Source organism: Ursus arctos, unplaced genomic scaffold (assembly GCF_023065955.2).
Source record: "Ursus arctos isolate Adak ecotype North America unplaced genomic scaffold, UrsArc2.0 scaffold_7, whole genome shotgun sequence".
In the NCBI taxonomy this organism is placed as follows: domain Eukaryota; kingdom Metazoa; phylum Chordata; class Mammalia; order Carnivora; family Ursidae; genus Ursus; species Ursus arctos.
Window position 1 is genome coordinate 31,976,513 of NW_026623089.1, and position 16,794 is coordinate 31,993,306.

The 16,794-nt window shown below is 41.5% G+C and overlaps 1 protein-coding gene across 5 annotated transcripts in view; it reads right to left on the reverse strand.

Annotated features, from left to right (window-relative positions):
• PLCE1 (phospholipase C epsilon 1) overlaps positions 1–16,794 on the reverse strand; it is a 305,344-nt gene that overhangs the window by 40,618 nt on the left and 247,932 nt on the right. For all 5 annotated transcript variants that reach the window (XM_044378042.3, XM_026481690.4, XM_026481691.4 and 2 more), the window contains exons 14-19: positions 16,113–16,351; positions 14,567–14,628; positions 14,320–14,485; positions 10,914–11,021; positions 9,689–9,805; positions 7,225–7,383 (exon numbers count right to left, since the gene is read on the reverse strand). In XM_044378042.3, the coding sequence (XP_044233977.2) occupies positions 7,225–7,383; positions 9,689–9,805; positions 10,914–11,021; positions 14,320–14,485; positions 14,567–14,628; positions 16,113–16,351 (851 nt within the window). The remainder of the gene's footprint in view (positions 1–7,224; positions 7,384–9,688; positions 9,806–10,913; positions 11,022–14,319; positions 14,486–14,566; positions 14,629–16,112; positions 16,352–16,794) is intronic.

The window sequence follows — 16,794 nt, forward strand, 5'->3', positions numbered from 1 at the left end:
TTTTGGAAACTTGATGTGTGCTACGATGTGTGCTATGCACCTTTACATTCGACTAGAATTACTATGAGGTGATATCACAGGAAACAAGGTTAATATAGGCCTGGGAACTCAGCATAAGAAATAAGCAGAAATATAGGAAAAGCTACCTGCATGAATTAAAAACAAGAAACAAACCTAAATCCAACAATAGAAGAATGGGGTCAGTAAACTATGATGTATCTGCTTGAAAAAAATGAGACTTGAAAAAATAATTGTGATATATATTTATTGAACAAAGGATACAGAATTGTGTGTATAAATAATTATACATGTAAATATATACACATATACATGAATCTATGTAAATATATATACAATTCTATACCATTTGTTCTGTGTCTATCTACAATGATTTTAATGATATAAAATGACATGCATACTACAGCAGGTATTCTTGACCTGTTGTTGTATACAAACCCCTTAAACAATCTGGTGAGGTAGGATCCCCTCAGAATGATATTTTATTTTATTTTATTTTATTTTATTTTATTTTATTTTATTTTTATTTTATAAGTAGGATCCACACCCAGCATGGACCCCAGTGTGGGGCTTGAACTCACAACCCTGAGATTGAGATCTGAGCTGAGATCAAGAGTTGGACGCTTAACCAACTGAGCCACCCAGGTACCCTGACATTTTAAATGAATAAAACAAAATACAAAAGATTACAAAAAATGTTGAATACGGTTATCAAATACTGAAAAAGCAAATAGTGGTGCTATAGGAATTTGTTTCTTTATTTATACAGACAAAAATGTATAAGGGTAGGTCAAGTAACATTTTTGAAATAGTGATGAATGTAAGTAATTCTTGGAGATATTAGCAATAACGGTGATGTAATAGAAAAAAACTATAATTTCTATTGCTGATGAAGACCCAAGTACTGCCAGTGTTACTGTGTGGTTTGTTCCATACGTTTACTACCAGAGGAAATGCTAACTTTTAGCTAGAGGCTAGTGAAAACGGAGATGTAATTTTTTTTCCATCTACACTCATGGACCCTTGAATTCTGTCCATGGATATATAACCAAGGTTAAGAACCCCTGTAATACAGGTTGTATTTGGCGTCAGAATTATGGATGTTTTAAAATAAAATAATTCTCTCTTCTGTAAATTTTCTGAGATGTAGTTATACTCCTTTTATAATAAAAATGTATACATAAGGAAGACATAATTTAGGCTGTGTCTATATCCACATAAAATATTTTATAATATAGTCCACTCGAGACAAACAAACATTATCTAAACAAAGTGGGTTTTATGGAACACGAGCTCCATGGGTGTTACTAGCTGGTAGGTGAAAACTGACCTGTATTAAAGTAACTACAAAATACAATGGAAGGTTGGGAACAGCACTTAAACAAACCGAAACATTCCTGCTACAGGGTTTCACATAGCGTTCATTTAATATGCTAAAGGGCACCGTGATTCTTCAAAGCTCTCCAGCACAGCATTTCCCACGCTTTTTTAACCAGGGATGTTTTCCCCCCTTTTCTCAGTGTGTCTCATAGGATTAGTGTTCTTCAAAACTTTGGGAAATCTGCTCCAGGCACAAGGGAGCCACAAAACCAAGTCTATTCGTCATGGATAAGAGAAGGGCTTTGACGCAGCCAGCATTCAAGGTAGAGCCAAGGGCTGGGAATGATGATGCAAAGAGTCTGGTAGGTCTGCTGGCAGAGAAGTGTGAGAACTATATGATGGGAGAGGTGCCATGCAAAGATCCGAGGGCTGGCAATGTCAGAAAGCAGAGTGCCAAGGTCCCTTAAACTCCCAAACACTTCTACTAGCACAGGAGTATGGAAAGGTGGCCAAAATGATAACCAGGAACTGACATGCTTATTTTTTGTAATATCCTACTTACTCTGAGGCAGAAATACAAGACCCTGACCTTTGAATAAAAGCAATTTAGACACAGGTCGGGGGTTGGAGCCGGAGGTCAGATGAGGAGACCAGCTCAGACGGGTCTAGGCAGGGCCATGTCTTACTCTGCTCTGTTCCGCTGGCCCCTTGCATAGTCCCTGTCATTCAGTGTTCACTGTTTGAGTCTACTGGGTTGGAGTGCTGGAGACCAAGGTCAGAAAACTAGAGATCTGACAGGGCATAGTTAGGGAGACTCAGTAAGAGCCTCAGCATGAGTCTGAGGCAGATGGAAGGCTCCAGAAATCCCCCTGGCTCTGAGTCAGTTCACCCTGGCTGAGGGTGAGTTCCTGGAATGGCAATGACCCAGGTAAGTCAGGGGTTGGGTCTCACTCACCCAGCCTTGTGTGAGCTCAGATCAACCAGGTCCAGACCCACAATCTGCCAGGCGACTGAAAGACCTGGCAGGTATGACTGTCAGTACTCCCTAGGACATCATGGGAGGCTAGAAATGGTCTTTAAAAACTAGAAGTGGGATTATACTGTCCTATTTTTCCAAAAGGAGGAAGAGCTAAATTGTGGAAATTATATAATGGGGAGGTGTCAAGGTGATAGCCGACAAAATTTCAGAATGGGTTATTAATTAGTTGGTGTGAGAACACAGAAAATAAAGAGGTGATTAGCAAGAGTTAGCATGGGTTTACTAAGAACACATCTCCAGAACACTAAACTCTTCAGACTTTTTGGGTAAGGTAACTCACTTTGTGGGAAATAAGAGATAAGTAGTGTTTCCAAACTTCCAGGATGATAAGAATTATTTTTAAATAAACAGATTACCCAGCTTTCCTTGTGGAAAAGCTGATTTAGTTGGGCAGATTTGGGACCTAAGAATCTATGTTTTTAATAGCATTCCAGTGATTATTAATGTATTCTGACTTTTTTTTAAAAAAAAGATTTTATTTATTTGAGAGAGAGAGCACATGCATGTGAGTGGGGGGAAGAGCAGAGGGACAGGGACAAGCAAGCTCCACGATAAGCATGGAGTCTGATGCACGGCTTGATCTCATGACCCCGAGATCATGACCTGAGCTGAAACCAAGAGTTGGATGCTTAACCGACTGAGCCACCCAGGCGCCCCTGTATTCTGACTTCTATATTACATTTGAAAGAGTCTTTCCCAAAGACCTGGATCTGAATCCTAGCTCTGCTACTCTGAGCTGGGTGGCTTTGAGAAAGTCACATAAGTGGCTGGGCTTCCATTTTCTATTCTATAAATAAAGAAGCTGAAGCAGATTCTGGAGAAATGTGGGCTGCAGGAGAGGAGAGCACTAGACAGGAGTGATAACCACCGAAACTCCAGGAATGATCTGTAAGAAGGACCACAGGCTGGGCTCTCTGCTTGCTCATCTGACTCAAGGGCAACATGAAGGATGAAGGCACAATTTGAAAGACTGCTAATAAATACACTGGCTATCAGAAGTCCAAATTCACAAAGAACTGTTTAGGCTGCAATGACATACCAAAACCAAGAAGAGCAAATGTAACAGAGATAAATGTGAGGCTCCTGCCCAGGAAAGATGAAAATTAACCGTAAACCTGAAGAAATAGGGAGACTAGCCAAAGAGCAGTCCACGTGAAAATAACTGAACTCTTTTTATTTTGCACAAACTCAACAGGAGCCCAGTGTGCACTGAAGAATTTTAAAAGTGAGAACAGTTCCAGGCTGCATTAACTGAGGTATAAAGTCCAAGTTAAGAGAGGTGATGGCTTCAATGTCTTCTTTGCGCTGTCAGACCTCTATCTGGAGTATTGACTTGTCCCAGAAATCACATCTTAAGATTGCATTCAAGAATATCCACACATTTAAGAATATCCCAAACATTCTTAATGGAGAGAAAAGAGTCTGAGCAGCCATATCCTGTGAGAAACAGTTGACACAACAAGAGTGTTTAGTTTGGAGAAGAGAAAAGCTGGTGGGAGACACAGGCTAGCTCTCTAGATATGGAACTGGTCTGTGCAGCTGCAGAGGGAAGGAGGAGTGCCAAAGAGCAGCAGGAACAGGAAGGAAGATTTGGGCTCAACATAAAGAAGACTTCTCGATGAGCACGATGCATTCATTTGTGAATTGGAGGCTGCATAAGTAACTGCAAATGTTGGCAAAGAATGGGAAAGGCAACAGCTACAACATCCCACCACGTCTAGAAGGCCACAGAGGTATGCGCAGGGCAGCTGCGTCTGCCTGGCAGTCACGAGTGGGCAGTAGTTGCTGAGTAAAGAAAGCAGCACGGAGGGACAGTGTTGTGGAGGAACGAGCACCCCATGCTGGGCGGTCAGTTACTGATGCAGCCGTTGTGCAGGGCCAGGCATTAGGGAACACATGCTACTACTGTAGTTACAAGACTTCCTAACAAAGCCCATCAGCATAGATTTTGTGGTCTCTGGAACTCAAACAAATGCTGGGTTTTCTGGAGCAGCTTTGAGAGTCCTGACCTGGACACAGGTAAACCTAGCCGAGGGCTCAAACTGGTGGCCCTCAGGGCTGACTTCCCCTCCAGACTGGGTTTGGCTGGCGCAGTGTTTTAGAAGGAACGTAATTAGAGCTGTTCATTTACAAGGGCATGCGTGCTCCACTCCCATCCTGACTGCTTCTGACTGTCCTACGGCCAGCTGGCCCCTCGTATTTACGCTTCTGCTTGACCCCTGAAGATGGCTGGTTTTGCAACTCCTGTCCAAGAGCTATGTGCGATCTTCGAACTGTGTACCTCCCGGGGTACACATGACTTCTAGGGATGTGCAGCTTCATATATTTTTAAAGGAATCAATTTCTAGATTCAAGGTTTCTAACCTTTATGTCTACTCTTTAAAAAATAGGACTGCCTGCGAACAAGTGTATGGTCTCCTGGTTCTTTCTTCCCCACGCTCTTGTCATGATTGCTTTTCTCTCACTTAATAAGAGAAAAGTGTAACTCTCGCTTACAAAAAAAAAAAAAAAAATCTCTGATACATGACATGAGGTGAAAACCACCCAAGGTAGCAAAGGGTCATTTGAGAATCCAGAGCTCCTTAGAGTCCTGAAAAACTAAGGAGGGGAGCATTTTATTTCACCCAGGCAATAAGTACATTCAAGGCTTCATGACTTTATCTATGTATCTATGTATCTATCCATCCATCCATCCCTGTCTCTGTCTCTATCTTCCCTCCCTTTCCTTCCTTTTGTCTGTTCATCCATCCATCTTAGAATTAATATTTAAAAGTGAGATGGTTATCATAGGAATGATACTATAATATTTATTTGAATTAAAAAAAAATTAAGTCAGACTTTTTCTGACCAAACATAATCTGGATGACTGGGCTGATATCTTTGACAATGAGGACTGTTTTTTACATTATTTGGTATACAGTTTATGTTATCTATATTTATACATTATAAATATCGTGTTTGAAAACATATCCTTTGTAACTACTTAAACATGTGATAAAATTTTTAATGTCAACCTGAAAATATATAAAAGGGGAAAAATGTGTGAGAAATACAGTTTTTCCGAAATTTTTTGAGATATTTAAGCAAAAAAAGTTTGATGACCACACTTCTACAGGACCTGTGGTAATCCTGAGCCACTCCATTTAGGGCAAATCTGATCAGTAGGGATCTCTTGGTTGGATTGGTTTGGGGCCCTTTCTGTAAATATCTGTTTTTCTGCTCAGAAGGTAAGTCTAAAGATGATGGTGCCTCTGACCTCACCTTCCTCTCCCACCCTGAGGGCATCTGAAGTCATTTGCATTTGGTGAATCACTGAATTTTTAGGTGATATCATGTAGACCTCTAACTCAGCCTGGACTTTGGGCAGCCTGGAATCCTACTGCAGGTGAACTGGACCATCTGGGAACTCCCTGGTACTTAGTAGAGGGAAGATTCTTTAAGGACCCCTCAGGGAAGCAGTAATGTTCTAGAATGGCAAGAAATACTGGAAATAAAGTCTGAGAACTGGGATAATGAAATGTTTACAGAGTGGTCTGCAATTCTGACAGGGGTCCCATGATTTACTTTGGGAAAGATTCTGTGAGCTTTTAGTGTCCAAAGGGTCCTGTGAAGCTAGTTACCTTAACATTCCCATTTTACAGATGAAGAAATAAGGGCCTAGAGAGATTGACTGGCCCATGGTCACATGGCTGGTTTGTGACAGAGCCAGACACTAGAAACTGGTATTTTAGCTCCACACCTAATGTTCTTTCTCCAGTATCACGTTATATATTACTGGACTTTAAACTCAGGCCCTCACCTGCAAGTTCTACAAATTAGGGCTTTTAGATTTGATGATTGTTCCAAACTGACTACTCAACTAGGTCAAGCTGGACACTTGACTCAATTAGACTTGAGATTTTTTATTGATGACCTTGGACAAAGGTTCCAAATTTGCTGGACTCATAGAATCCTTTTGCTGACTTCTCTGTTCTCTGGAACCCACTGAAGCAAGAGCAGAGTAGGGCCTGGAGGCTTGGAGGTGATGGCACAGACAGAAATTAAGAGCCATCAGCCATGACCTAGGTTGAGCTCTGGACTGTCCCTGTTGCTGGAATGGTACCAGTATACTGAGCTTCATGTGGCAACTCCTGGCTGTTGTTAAGTTTTAAAAGTGGTGTTTTGGGCCCAATAATAAAGACAAAGCCCTAAGTAAGACAAAGAATTTTGGCAGCTGTCATTCTCTGGGATAAGTGCAACCTGGCACATGAACTCAGTGGGCCTGGACCTAAAGTTTTTCATGGATCCTTGGGCTGAAGGCTGTCTACACGAGCAGGTTTGGGATACTTGGGGGTCGATCTCTGTTGGGGAGGCAGGTCTGGGAGTGCTTTGGAGCCCACATGCCACAGTGAAACATCAACTTCCGTGCTGGGACCACAGGGCTGCTGGTATTGGGGTTCCACTCCTCACTTCAGGAGTTACAGCCCCTTGTCCAAGCGCTATCCCTATGGTGTGTAGTGGGGGTTTCTCTATAGGGGGCTTTACCTAAAGAGGACCACTGTGGGATTGACAGCTATGAAGTCCAGGTCCAGAGACAAGAGTCACATATTATTTCTCTCAGAGTAAATTAAACAACAAGGTACATTCTACCTGGGAAATTAATCTCATAAAATAGAAGTCTAGGTGAGTGGGAGGACAATCTTTATTAGTCTATTAAAGGGAAAACCAAAACTCAAGCTTATCATCCCAGGAAACTCAATCATCAAAAACTGGTTGCCCTGCAGGTCATCTGAAAGGTCGGAATAACATTGATTTCTTAGTTTTGGGCACATCGCACACCCAGAGCCTCTATAATGAGAGGAGAATACCTTTTGCTTTAAGATATCCACTGGTGTCTGGTGGGCTTTGAGCTTCTTATTTTTAAGAAGCACTTTCCTCCTAAGTTGGTCAGGTGAGGGAAGCATTGGATCATCTGAGAAATCGCTCTCAAACAGGAATTTAGCCACCAGTTTTTCTCCAAACACAGTCTACAAAGAATAAAGGAAAACACATAATCAGTGCCTTTCACCTATGCTTGAATTATTCAACTAGATATTTCGGCTCAGTTGAATGGTTCTACAAATCCTAGGAAGAGAAAGTAGGAAAGAAGTGGTGTCCCTCCTCCCTGCCAACACTCTCTTATTGGAAGGAAGGGAGGCGGTTAGAAGGTCAGGAGGAGTAGTCTAGACCATTCTCCAGGTGGGGCCAGCTCTGTTTAGGAAAACGCTCTAGGGTCTGGTAGACTAAAGAAGAAAAGGAGATTCAGTTAGAGGCTGTGATTTGTAGAATATGATCCATTCCAGATGTGGGTAAGAAGTCAAAAGGACATAAACCTTCAAGTAGCTAGGGAGTGGCAACAAAGATGAAAGGTAATGGGGAGATCTGCCACCATTTAGTATAAAGAACTGCACACACCCTTCTTACAAAGATTTTCTAAGCACTAGCCTCTAAAGGGGAATGTGTATCCCTCAAGGAGATGGGTGGTAGGAGTAAGGTCAAGACGATCCATTGGGGTGAAGGTAGAAAATATGGCAATTTCTATCTTTAGTTATTTTTTAATTAAAAAAATGGAAGCTTAGGGGCGCCTGGGTGGCACAGCGGTTGGGTGTCTGCCTTCGGCTCAGGGCGTGATCCCGGAGTCCTGGGGTCAAGCCCCACATCAGGCTCCTCCGCTATGAGCCTGCTTCTTCCTCTCCCACTCCCCCTGCTTGTGTTCCCTCTCTCACTGGCTGTCTCTATCTCTGTCAAATAAATAAATAAAATCTTTAAAAAAAATGGAAGCTTAATAGTGTTTAATGTGACTTTGCCTCATTAATGGAATTGAGAAATGAGTACCATGATTTGGCAAGAGCAGCTAATGACACCCCCTTTCCATCCGCATACATATTTCTCTGTAAGGTGTCTTTATCAATGACTCTAGCTGTTCCAATCAAATACTGAAATAATAAACTAAACCTAAAGCCAGATGTACAAGTCACTAATCATAAAAATTTCAGCACTGGGTGTTATATTCAACTAATGAATCGTTGAACACTACATCAAAAACTAAGGATGTACTATATGTTGGCTAACTGAACATTAAAAAAAAAAAGAAAAAACTTCAAAAATAATGAACGTATTCAATCACATTACTTCCACTAAAAACTTAGATAATAAATAAATAATACATTTATTGTTAAAATTTTTTTCTGAGAGCAAAAAGGGTTTTTGTATCATTAATAAATAATAGTATAAGACTTATTCTTTACTTCACCCTTTCTATGTTATTCTCTTTCACAGTCTATTTTTGCATGTTTTAATTAATGTATAAAATATGTTAATAAGTAGGATATGTATATAAAGTATCAATAAGACTATAAACATACAATAGGAATACATACTACAGTATTTTACTGATGGAGTATACAATCAGAAAAGTTGAGACCATTATTTTCTTTTCTTTTAATTAATTAATTAATTAATTAATTATTTTATTTTAATGTTTTTTTTATTATATTATGTTAGTCACCATACAGTACATCCCTGGTTTCTGATGTTCAATGATTCATTAGTTGCGTATAACACCCAGTGCACCATGCAATACGTGCCCTCCTTACTACCCATCACCAGTCTATCCCATTCCCCCACCCCCCTCCTCTCTGAAGCCCTCAGTTTGTTTCTCAAAAGAAAGGCAATATGAAAAGCTGATTAGTTTTGTTGGCATAAGTATTTGGGGACATTTTCCTTTGGCTATGCCCCTCTCTCCGCCTGAGAGCCATAGTTCCATAAATGCCTCAATCAGTGGAGGAAGGGGGAAACATAATGGAATATTTGACCTCAATCTGTCTGCATTATAGTTCACCTGTATAAGGAAGGGCCAAGTGTTAACATAGCGACTGTTCTGGCTAGTCTAAGCTCTTTGCCAGCGTGGATCCCCATATCTGTAGTGTTAGCCACAAGATAATTTCATTTATTTGCCCTGAGGTATTTTCAACTGACAGGTGCCATCTTAGCATGTCTGATTTGTGGTATCAGAAGCACTGGAGAGTCAGTCTCTTCTTATCTCCTAAGGCTTTCTGGAAATAGTCAGGAGACCACAGAACAACGCTTCATCACTTCAGCTGAAAAGGTGGACAATTCAAGAGGGAGCCCAAGCTCCCAGGGCACCCTCATTTCTTAGGTCTGAGGGACCCTAGTTGTGTGTGCTTCACGGCTGAGGTCCAGCTGTGATGTGGTTCATGGTGGCTCCATATAGAAACAACAGTGACAAGACAAAGGCCAAGATACCATCCTAACTCTTAGCTAATAGCTTACCTTGAAAATTTCTGCCATTTTTCGTTGCTGAGGCAATGAGCAGTGGTTCTCAATTGATATGATGATGGGCAGGTCAGAGTTGATGAAGGCACTGCGGTCAATGGCTTCAACCACCTCCTGTGAGAACAGCTCAATTAGAGTCCAGATATCTGTTCAGGGTGTCAGAAGAAGTATTTATAGCCACAGAAAGCACCTAAATTGTATGCACAAGATTCTGGCCAAAATGGTTTTCATTTTTTCAGACATATTTTCAAATTAAGCATGATGACAGGCTGTTTTCTATAAACACATTAAACTGCTCATATTGAGTTTTGTTCACATACTTTATAAGGAACAGCTATTAATGTGCCAAATTTAACAAATCAGTATGTATATTGATTACATTTTAGGTAAAAGACACTGTGTTTGTTACAGCATCAAAAGTAATGAAGCTTAAGATATTTTCCTGCTTTCAAGGAGTTCATAATCAATCTACTTGGAGCACTAAGACATATATACATATATTTATGTGTGCATGTAAAACACAGTTCTCAAATCCTCCTTTTCTTAATACAGAGTACAAAAGTTTTAAGAGAGATGAATAGGAAAATGAGCTAAAGAGAAAAATGCATTTGAGCTATCCTCTCTGCATATGACAAAAATAATAGTATTCCATCCCAGCCCAGCCACAGTTCAGAGAAAAATAATTTTACACAGCCAAAACCACCCTGAATGAGGACAGTAACTACACAATGAACTAATAAACTATTTAGAACTTGAAACAATAATCCAATGAGACTAGTCTTCCTGGGTGACCAACCTCCCCCGGTGGAACCAATTCTCATTACTTTATAATATTAAATATTTAATCATTTCCTGACATATGATGTTGGTCTTTGTCAGTGGGGCACCAGGATAAATGACTTTTAATTTCTGTAGCAGGAAAAAAGCCCCTGCCTTTTATATATAAGATGATAATCTTATGATGCAAAAATTGCAACAATATTATCACAAGATAATTCATTTAAGGTAATGGTTATTAAACTCTGGTGAATGAGACTCTAATGAAAGTTCTATATCAACCCCCAGAAAAATGAACATGTGCATATCCCACACATTGTGGGAAGTCTATGGGCTCAGGATAAGAACCACCAATGTAAGGTATAATTTGGAAGAGTCACTCATGTAAAGGACTGATGAAGATAATGACTCTGTGATCTGATTTAAGGAACGTCTGAAGCATTACCTTGAAGGGGATCTTGGTTGTCAGTGTGTGTCCGTGGTAGATAATGGGCATCCCATCATCTCCGTCCCAGCAGTCCAACTCTACGCTTCTGCAGCCTTGCAGGAGGACCTGTGTGATCAATGAATGCATTCACTCCAGATAAGCAAAATGGACACAGAGCATCAAATTAAACCCAACACATGCCTCTACACATCAGTGTTCACATTCAGGGCTAAAGCAGAAGGGTATAAGATCTAAGATAAATCATGCCTTTTGGCCAAAGGCCACAGTGAATTAGGGGAGAGCACAGATTATGGTGGAAAGAGTGTTTACCAGAGCTAAGTACTACTGGAAGGTTAAAAAAAAATGTTTTAAAATATATTATTTGTAAGAGAGAGGGAGTGAGAGAGAGCGCGCACAAGCAGGGGGAGTGGCAGAGGGAGAGGGAGAAGCAGGCTGCCCACTGAGCAGGAAGCCAGATGCAGGACTCGATCCCAAGACTATGGGATCATGACCTGAGCTAAAGGCAGGCATTTAACTGACTGAGCCACCCATGCACCCCTGGAAGGTAAAATTTGATAGCAAAACCATATGATTATTTTCCCAGCAACTTTGGTCCCTCAAGGGATGTACACAGGGTACGTCCTGAAACGAGAGAGCCAGGCTAGTGCTCTACCTGGGCAAACGTGAGTGGAGGTGAAGGGGCTGAGGTTGCAGACCAAAGCAAACAAGGCCACTGATTCCTTAATGAACTGGCTAAACATTTGTATGAATCCAATCAGAATAAAATCTCCTCCATTTAGACCCAAATTCTGCCGCTGGCTAATGCCTTTACTGTGAACATAGAGCATGGCAGAAGAGTAGAAGCAAGCAGTCATCCAGGATTTGCATTGCTGTCTCATCCTAGAACAGAGGCAAGTAATCCATAAACTCCCCTCTCCCATACCCACAGCAGTCACAACACACGCACCCCCTATCTCACAGCCTCTTCAGGAAAGTGCTCCAGGAAGCACCAAGGCTGAACTAGGTGAGATGATACCTATTTGCTCCCCTGTACAGGGAGCCGAAAGCAGAGCTCCTGACACACGTGCTCGGGTGGCAGCCCCGTAATATTTGTGTGCAGCAACCTCTTCCTCCATAGACTCTCTTAGCGAACTATCTTAAAAGATTTCCATGTACTGGAAGGGTAAAGCCAACCAAAAGGCAGATGTATCTGTGAATGGGCCAACTCACTGATTTAAAACTCCACATAACGACTGCCAGGTGACAGCAATCCAACACTGCAGGCGAGCGGCTGTTAGAGTTGCTGCGACAAAACTCAGTGGAATTCCTCTAATTTTAATACTTTTTATGAGGTCCTTGCTAGATTCTTCCCATTGCACAGCATGCAGCACCCAGTCTTCCCAGGTGACCTATTGCCCAGGTGGAACTGATTCTGGGGCCTCAACTCCCAAGGCTAAGAGCTTCTCCCAGCAGCTTCAGTATCTAGAGGTATGTTGCTCCGGGCTGAGGACCGTTGTGTCGACTGACAGCAGGAGAGATAGTTTTTCAGCACAAAAAGACTAAAGGTCTTTCCAAAGTCTGCATGACAGTAAGACCTCCACATAGGGCTAGAAGAAGAAATCCAGGGCTGGAAATTCCAGGTGAGAACAGGGCTTTTTCTCACTCCAGGTCTGTCCCGTGAATGAAGGTGAGGAGGTAACTAGGAGGGCTGAGGGAGAGCAGAGGGTGGTAAGAAATAAACTACAAGGGATCATCACACTGGGTTTAACCACGTCTGTGAGTCTATTTGAGGGGTTCTTGTGCCTCATTCAAAGGCTTTGATGATCTCTACTTGGGGTGTAATATTAAGGAGTTAAAAAAACCTCTTGGAGGTCAAATAGGGAAGTGAGGTAGGAATTAAAGCTCGGACATTAACCCTTGCTCATTTTCCTGGGAGAAACACACAAACTGCACGCACACACACACACACACACACACACACACACACACACAGTGTCTTCATTTCTTTCTCCTAGAACCAGAACAATAGATTTCAAACTCCTTTTTAACCTTGGAATTCTCTGTGCAAATGGAGGGTCATATGTAAAGCACATAAGAACACGACTTTCAGAAGGGGGAATGAAGTATGAGAGACTATATGAGAGACTATGAGAAACAAACTGAGGGCTTCAGAGGGGAGGGGGGTGGGGGAATGGGATAGACTGGTGATGGGTAGTAAGGAGGGCACGTATTGCATGGTGCACTGGGTGTTATACGCAACTAATGAATCATCGAACTTTACATCAGAAACCAGGGATGTACTGTATGGTGACTAACATAATATAATAAAAAAACATAAAAAAAAAAAAAAAGAACACGACTTTAGCTACAGTGGGGGCAGGGGATGGGACCCTCCCACACTGCTGCTTGCTCCTCTCAGTGTCCCCAGCTGAGGTCCCTTGATAGAACTTCTATTTTGAAAATCACTACTCTAAGAACACATCTTCATTTCATAATAAAAGTCCTTTAGGATTAAGAGTTTAAAATACAAATTCCATTACTAGATAAGCTTTGGGACAGAAGTTTGACCCATGCTTAAGGAATATCTGGACTGATCTGGAGAACAAAGGAACTTCAACTCTGTTGGGTTTGTGTAAACAATGATAATTCTCATACGTGAACACCCTCCCTGCCCCACCCTCACAACCTTACGCTTATATTCCCTGGGCCTAGCCTAGCTTCTCTTCCTGATTAACTCTTCTTGTAGGAGGTCAGAAAACAGGCAGCATAGATGAGAAAGTTGCAGAAGATATAACAGAGGAGACTGACACGCAGATCATTGAGAGTTGGTGTTTAGGTCAAAAGTGCCTTTTCTAGCCCAGAGACCCTTAGGAATTTAGAAGAACATTTGTATGAATTTAAGTGTGTAGGGACAGTGTCTACAGTCTTTGTAGATTTTTGTTCCTTAAGTTGGTTACCATAGGGATGGACTGATTGTCTAACAAATTCCAAATGAAAATAAACAATACTTTGGGATTAACTTCATAGAAATTCTGTTGCATTTTCTATTATGCTTTCCCACTATAATATATTGATTTATTTAGCATTTCGTGAAACGATTAATTTTCCCATGGGAAAATCTAATTTTAGTAGGAGTAGGTCAGACTAAGTAGGATTTAAAAGCTATGAGTCTCAAACAAATACTCTTTTTTTTTTTTTTTTTTTGCCTAGAATAAGGGTTAAGTATAGATAGGAGGGAGAAAGAAAACAAAAAGAAGTAAAGAAAACAACCATATGTATAGGCAGTTTTCCCACACATCATGTTCCCTCGCATTTCACACGTAATAGTTTGTAAGTTCTTCAAAGGAGTCGGGGGTCAGGGTTTTGTGACAGGGTTACATCAATAAGGTTTAATGGAAATCACACGACACGTGGAATTCTGTACCTGGCTGTAGAGTTCCACTGAGGACTCTCCTTTGAGCTGGTGCCCTGTGAGGTAGGTATTGTGTGAAGATTCAATGTAATAATAGGAGAGGGGCAGCTGCAAGTCTTTAATGTTCTCCTGTGACTCGTCATTTTTGGAGGCAAAATTATCTTTATCCATCAGAAACCTAGAGGAAACACATTTTCTTAGGCCTGCGTGGGGAAAACAGGTATTCTTAAACGATGGGCAAAGAGACTTTAAAAGTTACCTTGCAAATCCCTCAAATGACAGTAGGCCCTGATGACACATACTAACGCTAGGCTCGAACTTCTGCAAGGGACACACACAAAAAAAGAGTGTTATTTAGGTAAAGGAAACCAAAGGGGAAAAAACCACCACATCATTTTTTAAAGCTGTTCTGTTTTCATCAGGAAACATCTAAACTAAATATTTGAACTAATTTCGTTACGTAGTGGTAAGAGGCAGTGTTTTAGTCCCAAAGAAAACATTTATTATATGTGCGTTTATTATACGAAGCGTATTTATTTAAGAGAAAAGGGGAAAGCGAGGGAAAAGGATAAGGCTGATTTATATGAAAACAAACGGTTATCAGCATGTTCCAGGTGAACATGGGGATAAGCAGCTACTAGAGATCTGGGGAGAGATGAAATGAGATGAGTCACAGAGAACACTCGGTACAGGGCTCCCACTCAGTGGTAGCATAGTGAGCACCAGACCACGGGATCATAATCTTACATCATTAGCATTTCCAGTGATCAACAGCTGGGCAGCAAATCCACTGATTCCCAATTGGTTGACAAGGGAGGTTGAAAACCCAGACCAATTCCGCTGCAGGTGGCGTGGCCCAAATGAGTGTCCCACCACCCTCCAGAGGAAGCCATCATCATATCTTGCCTGGCTACTGGGACAGCTTCCTACCCGGTCTCTCTGCTTCCACTTCATTCCCAGCACAGCTCACTTCCCAGTGGGGCCGCAGTGACCTCTTGAATACATAAATCAAATCCTGTTACTCCCCTGCTCAAAAATTTCCAATAGCTTCCCAGGTCACATGGACTGAAGTCAAAACTCCTTACCATGGCCTAAAATGCCCAGATGACTTGGCCCCTGCCCACCTGTCTGGAATCAGGTCTACCATTGTGCCTCTAGCTCAAGGGGCTCCTATCCACCAGCCTTTTCGTTGTCTCGCTCTCGCCTCGGTCTTTGAGCTTGCTACTCCCTGTCTGGAATGCTCTTTCCTCACACCTTCACGCGGCTTCTTGATTCAGGGCTCAGCCCCACTGTCACCTCCTTAGGGTGGCCTGTTCTTACTCCTCTCAGCCTCTCACATCACTACGTTCCCAATCTCTGCTTGAGTTTTTCAGAATCCATCAATACCTGAAATTACATTCTCTCTTTATTTATTGTCTGCCTCACCCACTAGGTGAAGGCGAGAACGCGATCTTATTTACTATATCCCAGGTCCTGGAACAGAGCCAGGCCCATAGGAGGAACTAATAAATATTTGCTAAATGATCAAAGAGGCTGAAAACCTAGACTATTTGTTATTATGTGTGCTAGAACAACAAGAAGGAATCATGTACTGATCCCTTATAATAGTCACCAAGAGAAGGCTTGTGATCTGTGTTAACTGTATGTTAAATAAGAATGCATATATTTGACATTTAATGAAACCCTTCTGTTTCTGCCCCAGACTTAAAAGCTCTGGAAAGAAGTATAGAAACAGTATGTTTAGCAGAAAATGATTAGAACAGTCAGAGGCTTTACACATACATGCATGCAGAATGGGTACAAACCTGGATGATGCTGAGGATTTCATCGTAAGTGCAGTGTTCTCCCTGGCAGTTGACGAGGAAGTCATTGAGCTGGAGTATGCCAACCCCAAAGATGCCCAGAGATGTGCTCTCGACCCCAGTGCCATTTGTCACGATACTTGCAGCAGCAATGGCATCAGATATCTGCCTCTGGTTGTCTGACAGCTGCTGTTTACTCTTAATGAACAATCCCAAGTCTGAGACATTTCTGGTCAATAAATCTGAAACACAATCACCCACAGAACATGGACGAGCTAGTCGGAATTTTTCACAAAGTTCGTTTTGGAGATAATGGTGTTGTGGAATTAGTCTCTTCACTCATCTGTCTACACAAGCCATCAAACTCAGTGCTTATTCCTGGCTTCAAACAGTTGAAGGAATAAAAAATGAATCGATGAAGAAATAAAAGAAACTAAGAGAGAACTAGGTCAGTGATCTTCAAAGCCTAGGAGCTCAGGGTATTAAAGGAGAACTAACTGTACATTCAGTTGGGGACTTCAGGCTGACTGTGAACTTTGGTTTTTGAGAATAACTACATTTTTATTTTTTACAGACAATGAAGATGACTCCTTAAAATTATTGTTGTTTTGTACTTCACAAGTGTAATTATAAACATTGGTGTGCAGGTTTCAGTGTGAAAATAAGTTTTAGCTTACTTGGGTAA